This window comes from Salvelinus fontinalis, chromosome 19, assembly GCF_029448725.1.
Source record: "Salvelinus fontinalis isolate EN_2023a chromosome 19, ASM2944872v1, whole genome shotgun sequence".
In the NCBI taxonomy this organism is placed as follows: Eukaryota; Metazoa; Chordata; class Actinopteri; order Salmoniformes; family Salmonidae; genus Salvelinus; species Salvelinus fontinalis.
The window spans coordinates 31,096,925-31,124,631 of record NC_074683.1 but is presented as its reverse complement, the minus strand read 5'-3'; the positions used below and the strand labels follow the sequence as shown (position 1 = coordinate 31,124,631).

General features: G+C 46.1%; 1 protein-coding gene across 3 annotated transcripts in view; it reads right to left on the bottom strand.

Moving 5' to 3' along the window:
* The window catches only part of LOC129816603 (voltage-dependent L-type calcium channel subunit beta-4-like), a 65,966-nt gene that overhangs the window by 27,318 nt on the left and 10,941 nt on the right, over window positions 1–27,707 (bottom strand). For 2 of the 3 annotated variants that reach the window (XM_055871288.1, XM_055871286.1), the window contains exons 3-4: window positions 2,469–2,588; window positions 2,105–2,227 (exon numbers count right to left, since the gene is read on the bottom strand). In XM_055871288.1, coding sequence (XP_055727263.1) covers window positions 2,105–2,227; window positions 2,469–2,588 — 243 coding nt within the window. Of the gene's footprint in view, window positions 1–2,104; window positions 2,228–2,468; window positions 2,589–21,964; window positions 22,392–27,707 lie in introns of those variants that run through there. The other variant, XM_055871289.1, reaches the window with a different exon arrangement.

The window sequence follows — 27,707 nt, the reverse complement described above, 5'->3', positions numbered from 1 at the left end:
CTGTTCCCAAGCAGTATATCATCCGTGTCGGGCTCGTCAGACTCGTTAAAGGAAAAAAAGGATTCTGCCAGTCCGTGGTGTGTAATCGCAGTCCTGATGTCCAGAAGTTATTTTTGGTCTTAAGAGACGGTATCGGCAACATTATGTACAAAATAAGTTACAAATAAAGTTACAAACAACGCAAATAAACAAACCAAAAAATACAATTGGTTGGGGACACGTAAAACGTCAGCCTTCTTCTCCGGCGCCATTTTATATAGCAATGGACGCTAATAGTTATCGAATCCCATTGTGAAGCAGAGGGGGACACTATTTGGCCAGGGGGACATTATTTGGCATGACAGGCCCTAAGCAAGATTTGGTTGGGCCCCCCCCCCCCCCCCCCCCCCCCACCAAGCAGGTGGAGAGAAATGACGGTGGACAGAAATTTACGCTTTAAAGTTAATTTCCTACAATTCTACACATTTTGCCATGTGGCGTAGAGAAAATGTTGCCGTTTCAAAGCAAGTTTTCTGCAGTTCTACACATTTTGCCATGGGGTGAAGAGACAATTAAGCAATTTATAACAAATGTCATGTAATTCTGCTCATTTTGCCATTGGGCACAGAGACATTATTGCAGTTTTAAATCAAGTTTGCTTCCGGTATACACATTTTGCCATGGGGTGGAGAGAGAATGTTGTAATTTTAAAGCTAATTTCCTGCAATTATACACATTTGCCATGACGTATGTCATGTTAATGATATCTGAGTGAGATTGACTAACAAAATCAATGCGGGCCCCCTGGAGGTCAGGGCCCCTAGGCACGTGCCGGGCGGCATGCGGCAGTGGTGGAAAAAGTACCCAATTGTCATACTTGAGTAAAAGTAAAGATACCTTAATAGAAAATGACTCAAGTAAAAGTGAAAGTCACCCAGTAAAATACTACTTGAGTAAAAGTCTAAAAGTATTTGGTTTTAAATATACTTAAGTATCAAAAGTAAATGTAATTGCTAAAATATACTTAAGTATCAAAAGTAAAAGCATAAATAGTTTCAAATTCCTTATATAAAGCAAACCATACGGCACCATTTTCTTGTTTAAAAAAAAATGTATGGATAGCCAGAGGCACACTCCAACACCTTTACAAATGAAGCCTTTTTGTTTAGTGAGTCCAAGGCAGTAGGGATGACCAAGGATGTTCTCTTGATAAGTGTGTGAATTTGACCATTTCCCTGTACTGCTAAGCATTCAAAATGTAACGAGTACTTTAGGGTGTCAGGGAAAATGTATTGAGTAAATGTACATTATTTCCTTTAGGAATGTAGTGAAGTAAAAGTAAAAGTAGTCAAAAATATAAATAGTAAAGTAAAGTACAGATACCCCCAAAAAACGAATGAAGTAGTACTTTAAAATATTTTAACTCAAGTACTTTACACCACTGGTATTCGGACATGATTACTATACGTTTAGATAACTGGCTAGACAAACTTAACAATCTAAACAATGTTAGCTGACATGGGCTAACTGAGTGACTCGTCAGTGACTGACAAAACAGGAGAAAAACTGAAAATTGCTGATGCACAACCACATTTAGAACTTGCACCTTGTGTATTCTACTATTCTAACTCTCAACAGCAAGTTGAAACCCTGACTGAGTTCCCCCCCCAAAATTAAGAAATACATATTTTGGGTCAGGGGCCCTCTAGCGGCCGGGGACCCTGGGCGACTGCTTATGTTGCTTATGCCTAGAGCCGGCCCTGCATACAGTACACACTCTATGCAACTTTGAAAGTCAACACAAAACAACACAATGACTCAGAATAGAAAAGAAGAGTGTGTAAACTCCACAGACATACTAGGTTGTATACACACTCACTAGTCCATTGTTCTCGATTCTAAAACGGGACATGCACTATTGATATTGATTCATCCATAATGGCCCTTGAACAGATACGGCTTGCAGCAAACATAGGTTGTCTAAAATGGCACCCTGTTCCCTATATAGTGCACTACTCATGGACTCCGGCCAAAAGTAGTACACTACATAGGTAATAGAATGCCATTTCAGACGCTGGCATAGCTGTAGCAGTAGAGTTGTTATGTACTGTACAGTATATTGTACCTCTTTAATGTGCAGGAAGTCCTTGGCATCGAAGGAGATGGCGGTTCCTGCCACAGGGACATCCTCATCCAGAGCTCCACAGTAACTGACGTTAGTCTTCACAGCAAAGGCCACTGCTTTGGCCTGAGACGATACAGGAAACGCCATGTATAAGAAGATGCCTGGCTAGATAAGCTCAACCATAACCCAGTGGGCAAACTGTGCTGCAAATATACCAGTTGTAATGTGGTTTTAATAAACAACTTCCTTTCAACCAGCCTTGCCTTCTGGGACCTTTCCAATGATAGGGGCCTTGTTCTGAACCTATGTGCCTAGTATAGCATAAGGCTCCACAGTGGGACACCCTGCAGGTGGTCTGTCTCACCTTGGCCCTCTCCAGCTGTACAGCAGCCTGCTGCTCCTTCTCCAGCTTGCCGCCTGCCGGCTCCTCCTCCAAGGAGACATCTGAGTCCGATGGTCGGCTAGTGTAGGAGTCAGCTGAACCCTGCAGAGGGACAATATAACAGTCAGACAACAGTCAGACAACAGTTAGATAACAGCCAGGCAACAAGACAACAGTAAAATGATTGGCTAGTGTAGGAGTCACTTGAACCCTATAAAGGGCCAAGACATTTGTGACATTTGTCCCTGAAAAAGATGACATATTTTTGCTATCTGAACCCTTCTGTAGTTGTCATTGTTATTATGAGAAATGTTTACCATGCTTACACAGGTCAGTGAGAAATGTTTACCATGCTTACACAGGTCAGTGAGGAATGTTTACCATGCTTACACAGGTCAGTGAGGAATGTTTACCATGCTTACACAGGTTAGTGAGGAATGTTTACCATGCTTACACAGGTCAGTGAGGAATGTTTACCATTGCTTACACAGGTCAGTGAGGAATGTTTACCATGCTTACACAGGTTAGTGAGGAATGTTTACCATGCTTACACAGGTCAGTGAGGAATGTTTACCATGCTTACACAGGTCAGTGAGGAATGTTTACCATGCTTACACAGGTCAGTGAGGAATGTTTACCATGCTTACACAGGTTAGTGAGGAATGTTTACCATGCTTACACAAGTCAGTGAGGAATGTTTACCATGCTTACACAGGTCAGTGAGGAATGTTTACCATGCTTACACAGGTCAGTGAGGAATGTTTACCATGCTTACACAGGTCAGTGAGGAATGTTTACCATGCTTACACAGGTCAGTGAGGAATGTTTACCATGCTTACACAGGTCAGTGAGGAATGTTTACCATGCTTACACAGGTCAGTGAGGAATGTTTACCATGCTTACACAGGTCAGTGAGGAATGTTTACCATGCTTACACAGGTCAGTGAGGAATGTTTACCATGCTTACACAGGTCAGTGAGGAATGTTTACCATGCTTACACAGGTCAGTGAAGTTTGTGAGCTGTGTCATCACTATGAAAGCTGTAATCCTGAACAGATAAAAGGCTACTTGGTTACCCTACAGTATTTTATTTATTTATTTAACCTTTATTTAACTAGGCAAGTCAGTTAAGAACAAATTCTTATTTACAATGATGGCCTACCCCGGCCAAACCCTAACCCGGACGGACGACGCTGGGCCAATTGTGCGCCGCCCTATGGGACTCAATCACGGCCGGTTGTGATACAGCCTGGAATCGAACCAGGGTCTGTAGTGATGCCTCTTGCACTGATATGCAGTGCCTTAGACCGCTGCGCCACTCGGTAGCCCATGTCCTAATATTGTCAGAATGTACTGAGCACTTAGTGAAGGTGGCAGTGATAGGCCTGCAGCCAGGTGCTACAGTGGTGGCGTCCGTACGTTGCGTGGGTGGGAATATGCCTCTCCAAGCGGGATCACAGGGACCCTGATTAAAGCTGGTGAGCCGGGAGACACAACTCACAAATATAGGAATGTTTTTGAAGCCCACAGCTGGCGAGCAGCCCAGCCGATCTTAGTTGAAGTGATCACATTGGAAACCACATTAAGTGGAGAGAGAGTGGGAATAAAGAGAAACTGGCTGGATCAATACTGCATGAGGAGGAACAGAACAGTGAGATAGACACAAACAGAGAAAGAGAGAAGGAGACAGAGAGAAAAAAATACAGCGAGAGAAAGAGAGAGACAGACAGAGAGAGAGAGGAAGAGACAGAAAGAGAGTGAAATACAGAGAGACAGAGAAAGACAGTGAGAACGAGAGACAGAGAGAGAGCGAAGGAGAGAGAGACAGAGAGAGAGAGAGAGAGACAAAGAGAGAAGGAGAGACAGACAGAGAGAGAGACAGACAGAGAGAGATAGAGACAGAGAGAGAGAGAGACAGACAGACAGACAGAAAGAGAGAGAGAGAGAGAGAAAGAGAAAGAGAGAGAGAAAAGAGAGAAAAGAGAGAAAAGAGAGAAAAGAGAGAGACACATATTTCCCTCAGATTACACAGACCCACAAAGAATTCAAATCTAATTTTGAAATACCACAGTGTGCCATCACAGCAGTAAGATTTGTGACCTATTGCCACAAGAAAAGGGCAACCAGTGAAGAACAAACACCATTGTAAATACAACCTATATTTAAATGTATTTATTTTCCCTTTTGTACTTTAACTATTTGCACATCATTACAACACTGTAAATAGACATAATATTACATTTTAAATGTATTTATTCTTTTGGAACTTTTGTGAGTGTAATGTTTAAAAATTGTATTGTTTATTTCACTTTTGTTTATGATCTATTTCACTTGCTTTGGCAAGTAAACATATGTTTCCCATGACAATAAAGCCCTTACATTGAAATTGAATTGAAATAGAGAGAGAGAGAGAGAGAGCTGTTGGTCCCACCATTTATTTATATATAAATATATATATATTTTGTATATATATACATATATATTTGATTTTGATTTTTCGATATGTATACTTTGACAATGTAAGTAATAATGAACTTGCCATGTCAATAAAGTCAATTGAATAGAATAGAATAGAATAGAGAACAGAATTAGAGAGACAAGGACTGCCAGGGTCACACAAGTGGCAAGACAGCTCCATTTCTACATCAATACATCTCAGGCTGAAGGGAGCAAAGTGGACTAGCGTTAGAACTGTGAGTGAGTGACAGGGTAGATGACCTGTTAAACCACCATGATGTGTAGTATAGAGTGGTTGGTCATTACAACTTCTACTAGATTCACTGGAAGCAGCAGCGGGATTCATGTATCTAAAAGGTTCAAAGAAAGCTTGGTCAATGTGTTGTCTTTTTAGGCCCGGTGCAACAAGGTTAATCAACCTTCAAGGGGAATGTTCCTTTTGTGTGGGATCTTTTGATTCCTGGATCAAAGTAGTCTATTGCTAATGTATTCAATAGTCCTTTCTCAGAAGAGCACAGGTCTGATTAGAATGAGACAATAGGAGAGAAAGAGAGAGAGTGGGGCAGAGAGGGGGGAGGGAGAGAGAGAAAGAGAGAGAGGGAGGGAGAGCAAAAGAGAGAGGGGGGAGAAAGAGAGACAGAGACGGAGCCAGAGAGATAGTGTGTCGCGGTCTCTGTCTCCCTGGGTGGGGGTGGATACGGTGGCTGGGTCCCCTAACCAGCCTCAGGCAGAGCCAGTCTCATGTCATTACGATCAGAAGAGCTGCCCCCTGATACCACACACACACCACCCTTTCTCTTATTAACGAGTCAATGGCTGGTGGGAGAGTGCCCCGGTACAACAGTGTACAACACCCACTCACTCAGTCAAAGCGGAAAAGATGGAACGAGAAAATGTGAAGTGGAGATAGAGGAAGCTATAGGGACATACTGTACACAAATAGAAAGTAGGGGCTGAAAAGAAAGTGGGAGAGGGACAGAAAGAGAAGGGGGGAAGAAGGAGAAAGGCAAAGAGGGGGATATTGACAGAGGGGGAAGAGAGGGAGAGAGAGGTAGGGTGAGACAGGGATGCAGCCCCACCCTCTTCAACATATATACAGTTGAAGTCGGACGTTTACATAGACCTTAGCCAAATACATTTAAACTCAGTTTTTCACAATTCATGACATTTAATCCTAGTAAAAATTCCCTGTCTTAGGTCAGTTAGGATCACCATTTTATTTTAAGAATGTGAAATGTCAGAATAATAGTAGAGAGAATGATTTATTTCAGCTTTAATTTCTTTCATCACATTCCCAGTGGGTCAGACGTTTAAATACACTCAATTAGTACTTGGTAGCATTGCCTTTAAAATGTTTCACTTGGGTCAAATGTTTCGGGTAGCCGTCCACAAACTTCCCACAATAAGTTTGGTGAATTTTGTCCCATTCCTCCTGACAGAGCTGGTGTAACTGAGTCCGGTTTGTAGGCCTCCTTGCTCGCACACGCTTTTTCAGTTCTGCCCACACATTTTCTATAGGATTGAGGTCAGGGCTTTGTGATGGCCACTCCAAAACCTTCCCCAACCAGAAACCGTGGATTGATGGCAGCATTCGTGCAAAACTGAAAGCGCGAACCACTGCTTTTAATCAGGGCAAGGCGACCGGAAACATGACCGAATACAAACAGTGTAGCTATTCTCTCCGCAAGGCAATCAAACAAACTAAGCGTCAGTATAGAGACAAAGTAGAGTCGCAATTCAACGGCTCGGACAGGAGAGGTAATTGGCAGGGTCTACAGTCAATCACGGACTACAAAAAGAAAACCAGCCCTGTCGCGGACCACGATGTCTTGCTCCTAGACAAACTAAAAACTTCTTTGCTCGCTTTGAGAACAATACAGTGCCACTGACATGGCCCGCTACCAAAACCAGCGGGCTCTCCTTCACTGCAGCCAACGTGAGTAAAACATTTAAACGTGTTAACCCTCGCAAGGCTGCCGGCCCAGACAGCATCCCTAGCCGCGTCCTCAGAGCATGCACAGACCAGCTGGCTGGTGTGTTTACGGACATATTCAATCAATCCTTATCCCAGTCTGCTGTTCCCACATGCTTCAAGAGGGCCACCATTGTTCCTGTTCCCAAGAAAGCTAAGGTAACTGAGCTAAATGACTATCGCCCCGTAGCACTCACTTCCGTCATCATGAAGTGCTGAGGACCATATCACCTCCATCCTACCTGACACCCTAGACTCCAATTTGCTTACTACAGACGACGCAATCGCAATCACACTGCACACTGCCCTAACCCATCTGGACAAGAGGAATACCTATGTAAGAATGCTGTTCATCGACTAGAGCTCAGCATTTAACACCATAGTACCCTCTAAACTCGTCATTAAGCTTGAGACCCTGGGTCTCGACCCCGCACTGTGTAACTGGATCCTGGACTTCCTGATGGGCCGCCCCCAGGTGGTGAGGGTAGGAAACAACATCTCCACCCAGCTGATCCTCAACACTGGGGCCCCACAAGGCTGCGTTCTCAGCCCTCTCCTGTACTCCCTGTTCACCCACGACTGCGTGGCCATGCACGCCTCCAACTCAATCATCAAGTTTGCAGATGACACTACAGTGGTAGGCTTGATTACCAACAACGACGAGATGGCCTACAGGGAGGAGGTGAGGGCCCTCGGAGTGTGGTGTCAGGAAAATAACCTCACACTCAATGTCAACAAAACAAAGGAGATGATCGTGGACTTCAGGAAACAGCAGAGGGAGCAGCCCCCTATCCACATCAACGGGACAGTAGTGGAGAAGGCGGAAAGTTTGAAGTTCCTCGGCGTACACATCATGGACAAACTGAAATGGTCCACCCACACAGACAGCGTGGTGAAGAATGCGCAGTAGTGCCTCTTCAACCTCAGGAGGCTGAAGAAATTCAGCTTGTCACCAAGAACACTCACAAACTTTTACAGATGCACAATCGAGAGCATCCTGTCGGGCTGTATCACCGCATGGTACGGCAACTGCTTTCAACCGTAAGGCTCTCCAGAGGGTAGTAAGGTCTGCACAACGCATCACCGGGGGCAAACTACCTGCCCTCCAGGACACCTACACCACCCGATGTCACAGGAAGGCCAAAAAGATCATCAAAGACAACAACCACCCGAGCCACTGCCTGTTCACCCCGCTATCATCCAGAAGGCGAGGTCAGTACAGGTGCATCAAAGCTGGGACCGAGAGACTGAAAAACAGCTTCTATCTCAAGGCCATCAGACTGTTAAACAGCCATCACTAACATTGAGTGGCTGCTGCCAACATACTGACTCAAATCTCTAGTCACTTTAATAATTAAAAATTGGATTTAATAAATGTATCACTAGCCACTTTAAACAATGCCACTTTATATAATGTTCACATACCCTACATTACTCATCTCATATGTATATACTGTACTCTATACCATCTACTGCATCTTGCCTATGCCGTTCTATACCATCACTCATTCATATATTTTTTTATGTACATATTCTTATTCATTCCTTTACACTTGTGTGTATAAGGTACTTGTTGTGAAATTGTTAGATTACTTGTTAGATATTACTGCATGGTCAGAACTAGAAGCACAAGCATTTCGCTACACTCGCATTAACATCTGCTAACCATGTGTATGTGACAAATAAATTTTTATTTGATTTTGTTGTCCTTAACAAGTAATTTGTGTAGTGGTTGAAAAACGAGTTTTAATGACTCCAACATAACTGTATCAACAAATTGGCGAGGGAACTAGTACAGTCCGCAGCACCCGGCCTCACACTACTAGAATCTGAAGTCAAATGTCCACTGTTTGCTGATGATCTGGTGCTTCTGTCAACAACCAAGGAGGGCCTACAGCAGCACCTAGATCTTCTGCACAGATTCTGTCAGACCTGCGACCTAAAAGTAAATCTCATTAAGACAAAAATAACGGTGTTCAAAAGAAAGGTCTAGTTATAAGGACCACAAATACAAATTCCATCTAGACACCATCAAAAGGAACATCAAATTCAACATACCGATTAGGATCTGGCAAAAAATACTGGAATCAGTTATAGAACCCATTTCTCTTTATGGTTGTGAGGTCTGGGGTCCGCTCACCAACCAAGAATTCACAAAATGGGACAAACACCAAATTGAGACTCTGCATGCAGAATTCTGCAAAAATATCCTCCGTGTACAACGTAAAACACCAAATAATACATGCAGAGCAGAATTAGACCGATACCCGCTAATTATCAAAATCCAGAAAGAGCTGTTCAATTCTACAACCACCTAAAAGGAATCGATTCCCAAACCTTCCATAACAAAGCCATCACCTACAGAGAAATGAACCTGGAGAAGAGTCCCCTAAGCAAGCTGGTCCTGGGGCTCTGTTCACAAATGCAAACAGGCCCCACAGAGCCCCAGGACAGGAACACAATTAGACCCAACCAAATCATAAGAAAACAAAAAGATAATTACATGACACATTGGAAAGAATTAACAGCAAACTAGAATGCTATTTGGCCCTAAACAGAGAGTACACAGTGGCAGAATATCTGACCACTGTGACTGACCCAAACTTAAGGAAAGCTTTGACTATGTACAGACTCAGTGAGCATAGCCTTGCTATTGAGAAAGGCCATCGTAGGCAGACCTGGCTCTCAAGAGAAGACAGGCTATGTGCACACTGCCCACAAAATGAGGTGGAAACTGAGCTGCACTTCCTAACCTCCTGCCAAATGTATGACCATATTAGAGACACATATTTCCCTCAGATCACACAGATCCACAAAGAATTTGAAAACAACCCCAATTTTGATAAACTCCCATATCTACTGGGTGAAATACCACAGTGTGCAATCACAGCAGCAATATTTGTGACCTGTTGCCACAAGAAAAGGGCAACCAGTGAAGAACAAACACCTCTGTAAATACATCCCATATTTATTATTTATTTATTTTCCGTTTTTACTTTAACTAGTTGCACATCGTTACAACACTGTATATAGACATAATATGACATTTGAAATGGAACTTTGACATCTTCAGGAACTTTAATGTTAATAGAGTTTAATGTTCACTGTTAATTGTTATTGTTTATTTCACTTTTGTTTATTATCTTCTTCACTTGCTTTGGCAATGTAAACATATGTTTCCCACGCCAATAAAGCCCTTAAAATGAATTGAAATGAGAGATAGAGACAGACAGATAAAGAGGGACAGAGAGAGAAAGACAGAAAGAGATAGACTACAAGCAGCACAGCGAAGCCCCAAATGCCAGCACACAGCACATGCCTGCTGTGAGGGGGTGGATGATTCTGAGGGGGGCCGAGGGGACTCATTTTTCAGGCCTCCTGACGAAGGTGCTGCAAGGCATCAGCGGTGCCGGTGACGATGATCACATCTACAGCGCAGTGTGCAGTCACAAAGACAACTGACATAACGCCGTTCTGGGTCACGATGTGTCTACTGTGACGTGTGATGTTGCTAAGGAGAAGACAAGGCACACATCCTACCTCTAGACAAGCACTATCATAATGACACATAATAAGTTACTTTCATTATGCAATGAAATAAGTTACTTATTATGCTCTAGGCAGGGTTTAATCTGTGCAGATAATGTGCAGACAACTACTGATTAACACTGGCTGTCTGTCCACTTGGCCTATCACATTGTAGGCTACTGTACTGGACTGTAAGACTCACAGGCCCCATAGCATCAGCATCACCATCAGCCACTCGTTACCCCCTGCCCCTTGACCCCAGTCAGTCATGTGACCACATTACGTGTTACATAAGGACAGCAGGCTGAGTGACGAGAGAGAAGAGGGCCACTATCATCTCCACTACGGCTCCTGCTGCTACTACTGCTGAAATTCATATTCTCTCTCTCTCTCTCTGACAAACGATCTTAGGCACTGCGTATATCAACCACCACCTTCTCTTCCATTCGCTCACAAAATGATTCAGTGTCTGTATCATTTCCCCATGCTATAACCTGTGAAGAACAGCAACCTCCCCCTCTCCTGTGTGGACAGTGTGGACTATGGAGCTCCATTGGCTTTAGGAAAACACTAAATACCTAACAACACAGGGACATTTGGAGACACGGAGGGTTCTGTAGATATACTGTGACATGTTGTAACACACATGATGTCACAACCATGTGAGGCATAACATGCCTTTGGCCTATTTACATATATGGGCTGTAGGGTTTTCCACTGTACAATACTGAATAAAGCAAGCAGAGTAGCATGTTTCTCTGTGTACCAGCGATGAGCCTATACCGCCACCTCACCTATCACTCTTAACCCAACCTCTACCTCTTCTCTCCTCTCTGCTCTCAACCTAACCTCTACCTCTCCTCTCTGCTCTCAACCTAACCTCTACCTCTCCTCTCTGCTCTCAACCTAACCTCTACCTCTCCTCTCTGCTCTCAACCTAACCTCTACCTCTCCTCTCTGCTCTCAACCTAACCTCTACCTCTCCTCTCTGCTCTCAACCTAACCTCTACCTCTCCTCTCTGCTCTCAACCTAACCTCTACCTCTACTCCCTGCTCTCAACCTAACCTCTACCTCTCCTCTCTGCTCTCAACCTAACCTCTACCTCTCCTCTCTGCTCTTAACCCAACCTCTACCTCTTCTCTCCTCTCTGCTCTCAACCTAACCTCTACCTCTCCTCTCTGCTCTCAACCTAACCTCTACCTCTCCTCTCTGCTCTCAACCTAACCTCTACCTCTCCTCTCTGCTCTCAACCTAACCTCTACCTCTCCTCTCTGCTCTCAACCTAACCACCTCTCCTCTCTGCTCTCAACCTAACCTCTACCTCTCCTCTCTGCTCTCAACCTAACCTCTACCTCTCCTCTCTGCTCTCAACCTAAACTCCACCTGTCCACTCTTAACCTCCATCTCTCCTCTCTGCTCTCAACCTAACCTCCACCTGTCCACTCTTAACCTAACCTCCACCTCTCCTCTCTGCTCTCAACCTAACCTCCACATCTCCTCTCTGTTCTCAACCTAACCACCTCTCCTCTCTCAACCTAACCTCCACCTCTAAACTCTTAACCTAACCTCCACCTCTCCTCTCTGTTCTCAACCTAACCACCTCTCCTCTCTGCTCTCAACCTAACCTCAATCTCTCCTCTCTGCTCTCAACCTAATCTCCACCTGTCCACTCTTAACCTCCATCTCTCCTCTCTGCTCTCAACCTAACCTCCACCTGTCCACTCTTAACCTAACCTCCACCTCTCCTCTCTGCTCTCAACCTAACCTCTACCTCTCCTCTCTGCTCTCAACCTAACCTCTACCTCTCCTCTCTGCTCTCAACCTAACCTCTACCTCTCCTCTCTGCTCTCAACCTAACCACCTCTCCTCTCTGCTCTCAACCTAACCTCTACCTCTCCTCTCTGCTCTCAACCTAACCTCTACCTCTCCTCTCTGCTCTCAACCTAACCTCCACCTGTCCACTCTTAACCTAACCTCCACCTCTCCTCTCTGCTCTCAACCTAACCTCCACATCTCCTCTCTGTTCTCAACCTAACCACCTCTCCTCTCTCAACCTAACCTCCACCTCTAAACTCTTAACCTAACCTCCACCTCTCCTCTCTGTTCTCAACCTAACCACCTCTCCTCTCTGTTCTCAACCTAACCACCTCTCCTCTCCGCTCTCAACCTAACCTCCACTTCTAAACTCTTAACCTAACCTCCACCTCTCCTCTCCGCTCTCAACCTAACCTCCACCTCTCATCTCTTAACCTAACCTCCACCTATCCCCTCTGCTCTCAACCTAACCTCCACATCTCCTTTCTCAACCTAACCTTCACCTCTCCTCTCTGTTCTCAACCTAACCACCTCTCCTCTCCACTCTCAACTTAACCTCCACCTCTTAACCTAACCTCCACCTCTTAACCTAACCTCCACCTCTCCTCTCTGCTCTCAACCTAACCTCCATCTCTCCTCTCCACTCTTAACCTAACCTCCACCTCTCCTCTCAATCTAACCTCCACCTCTTAACCTAACCTCTACCTCTCCTCTCTTAACCTAACCTACAGCTCTCCTCTCTGCTCTCAACCTAACCACCTCTCCACTCTGCTCTCAACCTAACCTCTACCTCTCCTCTCTGCTCTCAACCTAATCTCCACCTCTCCTCTCTGCTCTCAACCTAATCTCCACCTCTCCTCTCCACTCTTAACCTAATCTCCACCTCTCCTCTCTCAACCTAACCTTCACCTCTTCTCTCTGCTCTCAACCTAACCTCCACCTCTCCTCTCCGCTCTTAACCTAACCTACATCTCTCCTCTCTGCTCTCAACCTAACCTCTACCTCTCCTCTCTGCTCTCAACCTAACCTCCACCTCTCCTCTCTGCTCTCAACCTAATCTCCAATCTTAACCTGACCTCCCCCCATCCTCTGGTACAAATCTAGTGGACCACACTGCAATCTACATGCATCTTCTCAACTGCTGAAGCGTAAAGATCTAGCAGGGAAATTCTCCACTGACTACATGGTTCATGGCACAGCTTTGCTACTGCCATCCAACGGATGATAGAAAGATATGATGCATTTGTGGAAAGACAAAATAAATAAATCTAACATGGTCACTAAACCCCATCTTAAATATAATAATAGTAAATCATTCACAAAGGACTTCCTCCAACACTACCATCTAAGATTAATCATCTTCCTCAGATATACATTTAGGCAGCAATGTGTTTCTATACTGGCAAACAAGCTGTTCTGTGGTTCAGCAGAAAGCGGAGGGCTTTCTTCAACAGCACTCCACGGAACTCACAGTCAGACGATCACTCCACTTTGGAACATTATACCAGGCAGCCAGCTGGTCTGTCTTACCATTACTGCTGACTCAGCAATACTGGAGAGGATGGGGGAGAATAGGGGAGGCACAGCTATATTGGGCAAGGATGGGAGAGATTGGGGGGTGATGGGGGAGACTGAGGGAGGATGGGAGAGAGGATGGGGCAACTGCGGGAGGATGGGAGAGAGACTCCACCATCCTGGGGAAGGATGGGCAAGACAGTGGGAGGATCAGGGAGAGACTTGGCTATACTGGGGGAGGATGAGAGAGAGAGAGAGAGAGAGAGAGAGACACATATAGCTGTGCATAAGCTCACGGGAGCAGAGAAACATGCTTACAAAGGGTTGCTTGACATGAGGAGTTACACATGATGTGTTGCTTTACAATACACCCTATCCACCAATGTATTCTCCTGGAATAGCGCTTCCCTTTCCACAACAATCCTAACCAATTACAATCCAGACCAACTTTCACAGTGGAACGAATGCTTTGCATTATTCAATTTTTTGTGATAGAGCCTCCATGATCCTACAATGTAAGCACAAAATAATATGCTTCATGGCCTAAGTGTTATCATAGTGGTCAAGGACGACCCTTCCAAATGAATAAAATACTACAGTTTACTATAGAATACTACAGTACTTACTATAGAATTCTATAGTAAACTGTAGTATACTGTAAAATACTATTGTAAATACTACAGTATTATCCGCAAAAAAACACTAGTAAATACTACAGCGATGTTTGTAAAAAAACACTACAGTCCGCAAAAACACAACACTTTTTAAACTACAGTACTGTATACAAAAACACAACTCTTTTTAAACTACAGTACAGTATATACTACAGTATTTAAAATGCATATAGCCTGCCCATTCCCCTCCCCCATATTACAATTTGTGCCACCAATAAGTGAGAAACCTACATGCCAAGTATAGACCATATATTGTGTTCCCTACAGAGCAGAAGCGCTGAACTATCTGTTCAGACCCCAGTCCTACCTTCCTCCTGGTTGTAGTATCTTATCACATACATCTCCTCCCAGAACTTAATCGAGCAAATTCCGCACAATTTTTGTAAATAGGAGATTAGTAAATATTCTCCCACACAGTAACTACTGTATGATTTTGGACCAATGTTAGAAAATATACCGTATATATGGTTATGGAAAATGTACTCTTTTAGTATTTCTCCAGTAGGTTTCCTGAAGGAGATAATAAAACATAAATACTATAGTAAATACTACATTCAATTCTGCAAAAACACTACAGTGAATACTATAGTATTTATACCATAGTATACTATTTTTCATGTGTGTTCCCTCTGAGCAAGACCGAGGAATGTAAAGATCTTGTGAATCCACTGTAAAACAATATTCATGAGGTATACTGAATATGTATACCAGATAACAATGACGTGTCATGAAAACATTTGAAAGATCCACCACCGACTTCATTGGCCAAGGATATCATTCCACGGAACCAAAAGGTACAGGAAAACTGGAGCATCGTCTGTCCCTTACAAAACTTCCCAAATATGCAGAGAACAAAAAAAGGGTATCTTGGGAAAATTATAAATATCCAAGACTGAAAAAAAAACATTGAAATCAACCAGTGAGGCAGTTATGTAAGGATTAATGCTTCCATGGCAAGATTTTCCATTAATACAAATAACTGTTATTTACTACCTCATTACGTAATAAATACATAAAGACGGGACAGTAAAGAAATCCAAATGAGACCACCACACCTTTATTATGTACAGTACACACTGTCACTGTGTAATGTCAGTTATTATGTACAGTATACACCACACTGCCACTGTGTAATGTCAGTTATTATGTACAGTACACACTGTCACTGTGTAATGTCAGTTATTATGTACAGTATACACCACACTGTCACTGTGTAATGTCAGTTATTATGTACAGTATACACCACACTGTGTAATGTCAGTTATTATGTACAGTATACGCCACACTGTCACTGTGTAATGTCAGTTATTATGTACAGTACACACTGTCACTGTGTAATGTCAGTTATTATGTACAGTATACACCACGCTGTCACTATGGAATGTCAGTTATTATGTACAGTATACACCACGCTGTCACTGTGTAATGTCAGTTATTATGTACAGTATACACCACACTGTCACTGTGTAATGTCAGTTATTATGTACAGTATACACCACACTGTCACTGTGTAATGTCAGTTATTATGTACAGTATACACCACACTGTCACTGTGTAATGTCAGTTATTATGTACAGTATACACCACACTGTCACTGTGTAATGTCAGTTATTATGTACAGTATACACCACACTGTCACTGTGTAATGTCAGTTATTATGTACAGTATACACCACACTGTCACTGTGTAATGTCAGTTATTATGTACAGTATACACCACGCTGTCACTGTGTAATGTCAGTTATTATGTACAGTATACACCACACTGTCACTGTGTAATGTCAGTTATTATGTACAGTATACACCACACTGTCACTGTGTAATGTCAGTTATTATGTACAGTATACACCACGCTGTCACTGTGTAATGTCAGTTATTATGTACAGTATACACCACACTGTCACTGTGTAATGTCAGTTATTATGTACAGTACACACTGTCACTGTGTAATGTCAGTTATTATGTACAGTATACACCACGCTGTCACTATGGAATGTCAATTATTATGTACAGTACACACTGTCACTGTGTAATGTCAGTTATTATGTACAGTATACACCACACTGTCACTGTGTAATGTCAGTTATTATGTACAGTATACACCACACTGTCACTGTGTAATGTCAGTTATTATGTACAGTACACACTGTCACTGTGTAATGTCAGTTATTATGTACAGTATACACCACACTGTCACTGTGTAATGTCAGTTATTATGTACAGTACACACTGTCACTGTGTAATGTCAGTTATTATGTACAGTATACACCACGCTGTCACTATGGAATGTCGGTTATTATGTACAGTATACACTACACTGTGTAATGTCAGTTATTATGTACAGTATACACCACACTGTGTAATGTCAGTTATTATGTACAGTATACACCACACTGTGTAATGTCAGTTATTATGTACAGTACACACTGTCACTGTGTAATGTCAGTTATTATGTACAGTATACACCACGCTGTCACTGTGTAATGTCAGTTATTATGTACAGTATACGCCACACTGTCACTGTGTAATGTCAGTTATTATGTACAGTACACACTGTCACTGTGTAATGTCGGTTATTATGTACAGTATACACCACACCGCCACTGTGTAATGTCAATTAGTATGTACAGTACACACTGTCACTGTGTAATGTCAGTTAGTATGTACAGTATACACCACGCTGTCACTATGGAATGTCAGTTATTATGTACAGTATACACTACACTGCCACTGTGTAATGTCAGTTCAAAACAATGAACGGTCTTTCTGCTTGGGAACCATCTAGGCCCCTGCATAAGAGGGACCACTATGTCAGACATTGACTGATCGACAAAGCAAACCAGCCAGCCGTTCCACAGGAGGGAACTACTTTGACCTTGCGGCTACAATGTAAGTATTCTGGAAGCCAAACTCACACTACTTTTGTGAATATGGGTCAGCAGAGAAAACAAAGCAATAGAAGATTAGAACAACAAAAGCAGTATCTGTTGGCCCCTCTTCACACAAGGAAGGGAGAAGTGCTCGTCGGAGGCATGTCATGATGACACACTTTAAAACATTCCTAAAATGACTGTAGTGACACAAAAAGGAACCAGCCACACCCCTCCCACCACTACCAACACTGACACACTACTAGGTCACTAGTGAGGCAGTTATCTATGTCAAGAAAGCTGGACTTGAATCCATCAGGACACACTCATGCCTGGGAGTGCTCTGTCCTCTGTCCTCTGCTCCAGCTCCTATCTGATCCCAGTCAGTCTGAAGCTCTCAGAGAACCACACATGTCCACTCTCTCTCCCTGTCTAACTACCAATACAGTAACTTTATATCCTGGATCACTTTATATCCTGGATCACTTTATATCCTGGATCACTTTATTACTAAAGATGTCATTGCCATAGTTAGTTTCTTAGCTGTACAGTAAATGTACTAACATTGGTCCAATATCATGTGGTAGAGTATTTACTAATCTCATATTTATTAAAATTGTGCGTAATTGCGTCAGATGCTCGATTAAGTTCTGGGAGGAGATGTATGTGATAAGATACTACAACCAGGAGCAGAAGCGGGGCAGGAGTTCAACCCCCTTTGATCTGCAAGTCTATGGGCCAAATGTCCCTTCCTCTTTGTAAATTCTAATGATGCTCACACCTGCTAGACTGTGATTTGTCCAACTAATCAGTGACTAAAAACTAGCGCACCAGAACAACTGTTGCTCGTTAGTGTTTGCATCGAAAAGTCTTTGACAGACGTTACAATACCCTTTATGTTACATAGTAAGTACTTCATCTCTCGTGGACAGACTAACATTGGTCAAAGACCTCCCCCAGCACTTCCCACCTCCCCCAGCACTCCCACGTCCCCCAGCACTCCCCACCTCCCCCAGCACTCCCCACCTCCCCCAGCACTCCCACCTCCCCCAGCACTCCCACCTCCCCCAGCACGCCCCACCTCCCCAGCACTCCCACCTCCCCCAGCACTCCCACGTCCCCCAGCACTCCCACCTCCCCCAGCACTCCCCACCTCCCCCAGCACTCCCACGTCCCCCAGCACTCCCCCAGCACTCCCACCTCCCCCAGCACTCCCACCTCCCCCAGCACGCCCCACCTCCCCAGCACTCCCACCTCCCCCAGCACTCCCACCTCCCCCAGCACTCCCACCTCCCCCAGCACGCCCATCTCCCTCAGCACTCCCACCTCCCCCAGCACTCCCACCTCCCCCAGCACTCCCAACCTCCCCCACCTCCCCCAGCACTCCCACCTCCCCCAGCACTCCCACCTCCCCCAGCACTCCCCACCTCCCCCAGCACTCCCACGCCCCCCAGCACTCCCCCAGCACTCCCCACCTCCCCCAGCACTCCCACCTCCCCCAGCACTCCCACCTCCCCCAGCACGCCCCACCTCCCCAGCACTCCCACCTCCCCCAGCACTCCCATCTCCCTCAGCACTCCCACCTCCCCCAGCACTCCCACCTCCCCCAGCACGCCCATCTCCCTCAGCACTCCCACCTCCCCCAGCACTCCCACCTCCCCCAGCACTCCCACCTCCCCCAGCACGCCCATCTCCCTCAGCACTCCCACCTCCCCCAGCACTCCCACCTCCCCCAGCACTCCCAACCTTCCCCACCTCCCCCAGCACTCCCACCTCCCCCAGCACTCCCACCTCCCCCAGCACTCCCACCTCCCCCAGCACTCCCACCTCCCCCAGCACGCCCAACCTCCCCCAGCACTCCCAACCTCCCCCAGCACTCCCACCTCCCCCAGCACTCCCAACCTTCCCCACCTCCCCTAGCTCTCCCACCTCCCCCAGCACTCCCACCTCCCCCAGCACTCCCACCTCCCCCAGCACTCCCACCTCCCCCAGCACGCCCAACCTCCCCCAGCACGCCCAACCTCCCCCAGCACTCCCACCTCCCCCAGCACTCCCACCTCCCCCAGCACTCCCACCTCCCCCAGCACGCCCAACCTCCCCCAGCACTCCCACCTCCCCCAGCACTCCCACCTCCCTCAGCACTCCCCACCTCCCCCAGCACTCCCACCTCCCCCAGCACTCCCACCTCCCCCAGCACTCCCACCTCCCACAGCACTCCCCACCTCCCCCAGCACTCCCACCTCCCCCAGCACTCCCACCTCTGCTTCGTCTACAAAACAATAACAATGTTTGAGGGGCAGTCAGTGGCGCTGTTTCCCCTACTGTGGATTCCATCTTTAAATGGAAATGTAAGTTTTGGGAAATGTGTTTCCCCGTGTGATGATTGCTCCTATAGCAGCTCTAACAGCTTGCTGAGTGAGGGGGGGAAGTCTGATTCATCCATCAGCCAGTGTGTCACCATATTTGACGCATTTCCGAACGGAGCTGCAGTGCTTGGCTTGAACACACTCCAGCAAACAAAATCCTGGAACTGTTTCCTCTCCAAATGAAAAATGACATTGGCATCTCCGACCCTGGCTGGCCCTGGCCGGTGGCACAACATTGCACTACAGTCGATGCCCACGCAGAGGGGTCCGATTTTTACCACCCTTTCTGGGGAGAAGAGCGAAGCTGGCAGATGCACTGATAAAGTCCAGAATGTGGTTGTATCTCTTTGCATCTTCAAAACAATTCACTCTGTATCGTCTATCATCTCACTTCCGAAAACGGCAGCCATTGACACCTACAGACATGTGATAAGCACTAATAACAACAGTCTACAGGAATAGAGGAGCTATTCTGGAGCAGAGATGCCTTGGAGAAGTAACAACAAGACGTCCTCTCACAGAACTGCTGGTGTAAACAAATAGGCTTGGACAGATCTTGAAGATCTTGAGCCCCACGTAAGCAGAACATACAGGAATATAGAAGGTTCATGACCGTATAATAGCAGTGTAATAACAGTGTCATTTCAGTGTACAGGAAGACAGATGGAGCGAGAGTGTAAAAAGGCCTGTTAGATCCCTGCTCAGTGTGAATCTATATTCCCCTTTCCCTCCCTACACTCCCCACCAAGCCCCAACACGGGGTTCTCTTACTGATGCACATCACACGTCAACGTAAAGCTGGGTTGCTCCATAGCAATGAAGGATAATGGTTGTGTTTATGAAGACCTATTTTAGCTCTGCGTAGGTCGACAGACACTATCTCCATACACTGATAGGACTGCGGCATTGCTCAGTTTTAGACCTCAAGGTTCTCTGATCGTCTGCACTCCTATGTGTGTGTTGTCTTTACTACACTTTTCCCTTGGATAGAAAGAGAGTGAGAGGAGAAAACAACAGAGAGAGAAGGAAAATGGTGAGACGCTTTCCTTTTAAATGAGACAAAATGTTTGCAGCTCTCTGTTCCAAGGGGCTTACAGAAGGATACATTAAGCAATCACAACCTTAAAGGGAAGGCTAGGGCTCTGCTGGCTAAACACACACACACACACAGCGAGAGTTACAACGTTTACTGGCTAATCAGTCATCCACAGGCATGGTAGATGGTTGAGAGAGAGCCCTGGATGTCCAGATCAGTGGATGTTCAATGATATGGAAGGAAGGAAGGAATGGTTCCTCTGTCTGTTCTCCTTCAGTGGCATCACACAGAGCCAGACAGAGAACCGTACAGAGAAGCTACAGAGAACTGTGCAGAGAACCTACAGAGAACCAAGAGAACCTACAGAGAACCAAGAGAACCTACAGAGAACCAAGAGAACCCACAGAGAACCAAGAAAACACACAGAGAACCAAGATAACCTACAGAGGACCAAGAGAACCTACAGAGAACCAAGAGAACCTACAGAGAACCAAGAGAATCTACAGAGAACCAAGAGAAACAAGATAACCAAGAGAATCTACAGATAATAAAGAGAACCAAGAGAACCAAGAGAATCTACAGAGAACCAAGAGACCCTACAGAGAACCAAGAGAATCTACAGAGAACCAAGAGAATCTACAGAGAACCAAGAGAACCAAGAGAATCTACAGAGAACCAAGAGAATCTACAGAGAACCAAGAGAACCTACAGAGAACCAAGAGAATCTACAGAGAACCAAGAGAACAGTGCAGTTAGGAGGTGACAGTAACACAGAGACACATGCGTCCATCTTCTCTCATCCACCCTTCCCTCCATCCCCCCCACCCCTCCCCTCCCTCTCTCCATGGTCCACCCACCTACTCTGTTCCAACTCAACAGAGGAAACATAATATACAAGCTGAATCTCCAGCCTCCCCCAACCCTGTGTGTGTGTGTGTGTGTGTGTGTGTGTGTGTGTGTGTGTGTGTGTGTGTGTGTGTGTGTGTGTGTGTGTGTGTGTGTGTGTGTGTGTGTGTGTGTGTGTGTGTGTGTGTGTGTGTGTGTGTGTGTGTGTGTGTGTGTGTGTGTGTGAGTGCATTTTGTGTGTGTGTTTGCATGTTCAACCAGCATCAACTGTGTGGTTCTGTCAATACACAGGCATCTCACTCTATCTCACACACGCAAACAATGAGAGAATAACAGCATCGTACAGGCAGTTACCACTGCTTACATGGTCTACCCTTACACTACAACCCCTTACTCACCGCCTCCGAGTCTTCCAATCCATGTAGGTACAAATTATCATACATGGAGGTTTGATATTCCAACAAGCACCTCTTGAGAATTGACAAAAATAGCAAGGATGGCTTGAAGCACCAGAGATGGATTAACAGGGGTTACATTCCCTCTAGATAGAAAACAACAACACCAAAGCAGAAATTAGAAACAGGTGGAGCTTTTCTTCTTGTTCTCCTCCCTGAGCCTTGATGGTGAATTAGATGGTTTTCCCCCCTAGCTTAAAGAATTGTCCTTATTTCCATCATCTTAATAAGGCAACGCAGAGCTTCAGTTATCCTCAGATGCTGCTGTCTAGATCCAGACCTGGCTTTTTATCTCCCTTCCAAACAGAGAGCAGGAGAGGAGAGCCAACCATTCCTCAATCACAGGCTGATGACAGAGCAGGGAGGCAGGCTTCTGATTGGCTGCTTCACGCTCCAGTCAGCTTGGAAGAGCATTCTCACTGATGGTGAATAAGGAAATGAGAGAAAAGAAAAGGAGATGAGGGGATAGGAAAGGAAGAGGAGAGGAGAAGGGTCTGTAGCTTGAGAGCAGCAGACTTTCCCCTCCACCCTCCACCAGTGGTTTCTTGTATTTCTTTACCAGTGTCTAATACCCTGTGTTGTATTCTCTCCATCTCTCTCTCTCTTTCCCTCTATCCCTCTCCCCTCTCTCTCTTTACCTCTATCCCCCTCCCCTCTCTCTTTACCTTTATCCCCGCCCCTTACTCTTTACCTCTACCCCCCTCTCTTTACCTCTATCCCCTCACCTCTCTCTTTACCTCTATCCCCTCCCCTCTCTCTTTACCTCTATCCCTCCCCTCTCTCTTTACCTCTATCCCCTCCCCTCTCTCTTTACCTCTATCCCCCTCCCCTCTCTCTTTACCTCTATCCCTCCCCTCTCTCTTTACCTCTATCCCATCCCCTCTCTCTTTTCCTCTATCCCCCTCCCCTCTCTCTCTTTACCTCTATCCCCCTCCCCTCTCTCTTTACCTCTATCCCCTCCCCTCTCTCTTTACCTCTATCCCCCTCCTCTCTCTCTTTACCTCTATCCCCCTCTCCCCTCTCTCTTTACCTCTATCCCCTCTCCTCTCTCTTTACCTCTATCCCCCCTCTCTCTTTACCTCTATCCCCTCTCTCTTTACCTCTACCCCCTCCCCTCTCTCTTTACCTCTATCCCCCTCCCCTCTCTCTTTACCTCTATCCCCCTCTCCCCTCTCTCTTTACCTCTATCCCCTCCCCTCTCTCTTTACCTCTATCCCCTCCCCTCTCTCTTTACTTCTTTCCCCTCCCCTCTCTCTTTACCTCTTTCCCCTCCCCTCTCTCTTTACCTCTATCCCCCTCTCCCCGCTCTCTTTACCTCTATCCCCTCCCCTCTCTCTTTACCTCTATCCCCTCCCCTTATTCTTTACCTCTACCACCCCCGTCTCTTTACCTCTATCCCCTCACCTCTCTCTTTACCTCTATCCCCTCTCCTCTCTCTTTACCTCTATCCCTCCCCTCTCTCTTTACCTCTATCCCCTCCCCTCTCTCTTTACCTCTATCCCCCTCCCCTCTCTCTCTTTACCTCTATCCCCCTCCCCTCTCTCTTTACCTCTATCCCCCTCTCCCCTCTCTCTTTACCTCTATCCCCTCCCCTCTCTCTTTACCTCTATCCCCTCCCCTCTCTCTTTACCTCTTTCCCCTCCCCTCTCTCTTTACCTCTTTCCCCTCCCCTCTCTCTTTACCTCTATCCCCCTCTCCCCTCTCTCTTTACCTCTATCCCCTCTCCTCTCTCTTTACCTCTATCCCCTCCCCTCTCTCTTTACCTCTATCCCCCTCCCCTCTCTCTTTACCTCAATCCCCTCCCCTCTCTCTTTACCTCTACCCCCCTCTCCCCTCTCTCTTTACCTCTATCCCCTCCCCTCTCTCTTTACCTCTATCCCCCTCCCCTCTCTCTCTTTATCTCTATCCCCTCCCCTCTCTCTTTACCTCTATCCCCTCCCCTCTCTCTTTACCTCTTTCCCCTCACCTCTCTATTTACCTCTATCCCCTCCCCTCTCTCTTTACCTCTATCCCTCCCCTCTCTCTTTACCTCTATCCCCTCCCCTCTCTCTTTACCTCTATCCCCCTCCCCTCTCTCTGTACCTCTATCCCCCTCTCCCCTCTCTCTTTACCTCTATCCCCTCCCCTCTCTCTTTACCTCTATCCCTCCCCTCTCTCTTTACCTCTATCCCCTCCCCTCTCTCTTTACCTCTATCCCCCTCCCCTCTCTCTTTACCTCTATCCCTCCCCTCTCTCTTTACCTCTATCCCCTCCCCTCTCTCTTTTCCTCTATCCCCCTCCCCTCTCTCTCTTTACCTCTATCCCCCTCCCCTCTCTCTTTACCTCTATCCCCTCCCCTCTCTTTTTACCTCTATCCCCCTCCCCTCTCCCTTTACCTCTATCCCCCTCTCCCCTCTCTCTTTACCTCTATCCCCTCTCCTCTCTCTTTACCTCTATCCCCTCTCCTCTCTCTTTACCTCTAAACCCTCCCCTCTCTCTTTACCTCTATCCCCTCCCCTCTCTCTTTACCTCTACCCCCTCCCCTCTCTCTTTACCTCTATCCCCCTCCCCTCTCTCTTTACCTCTATCCCCCTCCCCTCTCTCTTTACCTCTATCCCCTCCCTTCTCTCTTTACCTCTATCCCACTCCCCTCTCTCTCTTTACCTCTATCCCCCTCCCCTCTCTCTTTACCTCTATCCCCTCCCTTCTCTCTTTACCTCTATCCCCTTCCCCTCTCTCTCTTTACCTCTATCCTCCTCACCTCTCTCTCTCTTTACCTCTTTCCCTCTATTAGTATAGACTAATCTCATGTGATATACAATTAGACATAAATCAAATTTTATTTTACAATGATGCAATATATTCATGTTATATTTTTGGTCATTTCTGTCCATTTCTAGAAACGTATAGATTTTCAAACAAGTGTTTCCGTTTGCTTTAATCAAGTTAAATTGCAGTGAAACACATCACATTGTGTGGGTTCCTTTCTAAAGGCATGGTGGAAGACTGGAGCAATATCGCCCTCTAGTGATGAAGAGACTTACAGCAGGTGCAACTGCTACAAACTGGCCATCCTCTAGTCCAGGGTCTCCCAAAGTCGTTCCTGGCGCCCCCCCGGGTGCACGTTTTGGTTTTGCCATAGCACTACACAGCTGATTCAAATAGTCAAAGCTTGATGATGAGTTGGTTATTTAATCAGATGTGCAGTGCTGGGGGGTTCAGAGGTTCTTAATTGACAGTCCTCCTGTGACCCAAATCATCCTCCAACAACCCAAATTAAGAAGAAATAATGTGTGATCACATGCCCAGGGCCCCACTTTGGGTCCTGACCCATAGTTGAAAAACCACTGCTCTAGTTTGAAAATATCAAAAATTACACCCGGACAGGTTTGAGTCTCTCCTACCCCACCCTTTTAGGATACTGGGGAGGAAGAGGAGTGTTCATCCTTTCCACATCCCCCACCTCTGTGGTAAACCCCTGAGATCCACCCCACACCTCTGTGGTAAACCCCTGAGATCCACCCCCCACCTCTGTGGTAAACCCCTGAGATCCACCCCCACCTCTGTGGTAAACCCCTTAGATTCACCCCCCACCTCTGTGGTAAACCCCTGAGATCCACCCCCCACCTCTGTGGTAAACCCCTGAGATCCACCCCCACCTCTGTGGTAAACCCCTGAGATCCACCCCCCACCTCTGTGGTAAACCCCTGAGATCCACCCCCCACCTCTGTGGTAAACCCCTGAGTTTCACCCCCCACCTCTGTGGTAATCCCCTTAGATCCACCCCCCACATCTGTGGTAAACCCCTTAGATTCACCCCCCACCTCTGCGGTAAACCCCTGAGATCCACCCACCACCTCTGCGGTAAACACCTTAGATTCACCCCCCACCTCTGCGGTAAACCCCTGAGATCCACCCCCACCTCTGTGGTAAACACCTTAGATTCACCCCCCACCTCTGCGGTAAACCCCTGAGATCCACCCCCCACCTCTGTGGTAAACCCCTTAGATTCACCCCCCACCTCTGCGGTAAACCCCTGAGATCCACCCCCACCTCTGTGGTAAACACCTTAGATTCACCCCCCACCTCTGCGGTAAACCCCTGAGATCCACCCCCACCTCTGTGGTAAACCCCTTAGATTCACCCCCCACCTCTGCGGTAAACCCCTGAGATCCACCCCAAACCTCTGTGGTAAACACCTTAGATTCACCCCCCACATCTGTGGTAAACCCCTGAGATCCACCCCCACCTCTGTGGTAAACCACCCCCCACCTCTGTGGTAAACCCCTGAGATCCACCCCCCACCTCTGTGGTAAACCCCTGAGATCCACCCCCCACCCCCCACCTCTGTTAAGTTATAGCAATGGCATAAAAGGGACAATCAACTCAGGGCTCTATGCGCTCACTGGAAAATAATGCAACCCTGTGGAAGGTCAGTTCCACCCTGCTAGAGCGTCGTGGAACACACCTTCCACGTCGTCCATTATTTTCCATAGAACGCATAGCCCCTCATTGATTATACCTTACATAATACATACAGACTATAAAGACCAGCTAAAACCACCTACTTAAAATTAGAGTTGAGCTGAAAGTACAGTATTCTAAGGTGTGACAGTAGTTCAGTAGTATCTAGCAGGCAGCAGAGAGCATTCGTGCACTACAGATGACCAGGGAGAAAAACCCTGCTGCACCAAGAGCTGACACTCTGCCTGAATAGCTGACTGTACTATAATGTATTTATATCTAATCTGAATTAGGGTTCAAAATCAATTAGATTTTCAAAAGGGTAAGGATTTTGTTGTCAATGAACTCTATGAGATGCCAATGTAAGGGAGAGTGGGGGAAGTTGAGCCAAAGGGGTGACATTCTAGACGATTCTGGGCTTCCAACTTGTGGCAACAGTTTGGGGAAGGCCCTTTCCTGTTTCAGCATGACAATGTCCCTGTGCACAATGTGAGGTCCATACAGAAATGATTTGTTGAGATCGGTGTGGAAGAACTTGACTGGCCTGCACAGAGCCCTGACTTCAACCCCATCGGACACCTTTGGGATGAACTGGAGGGTGAGGAGGGGGTAAGGAGAGGCGGTGAAAGGGTGAAGATGGGGTGAGAAGATGAGGGGAGAGGAGAGTGAGAAAGGGTGAGAAGTGGGAGAGCTGTGTCCATAGCCTCATGAAGAAGAAACTCCTGAATAAACTGTTCCAGAGTTCAGCCATGCGACCTACGAAAGAGGGATTAACCGTAGAAATCAGCTCCAGGTAATCAGTTCCCTATAGCTGCTGATGCTATAACTGAGAGAAAAAAATAGGCTAACTGGATGGATTTATTTAAGACATTGTCTAAGTCCCAAATGGCACCCTATTCCCTATATAGTGCACTACTTTTGACCGACCCCTATGGGTCCTGATCAAAAGTAGTGCACTATGTAGGAGGAAATAGGGTGCCATTTGGGAGACGTATATTGTGATTTAGAAAGGAAATTACATCTCGGGCAACATTCAGTCAATTCAGACGAGCTTCACTGCTTCGCTTCACCCCAAATTGTGATTTATTTTGGTGGTGAATAAATGTTGAAGCCCATTCAATTAGAAAATCTAAATATGAACCCTCCCTTCCCAACTCAGACAGTCATGGATGTAACCTTTGAGCCCCAGAAAAATCATGGCTGGAAGTTTCTGTCCAGTACCTAGGATGAGATAAATGATCTC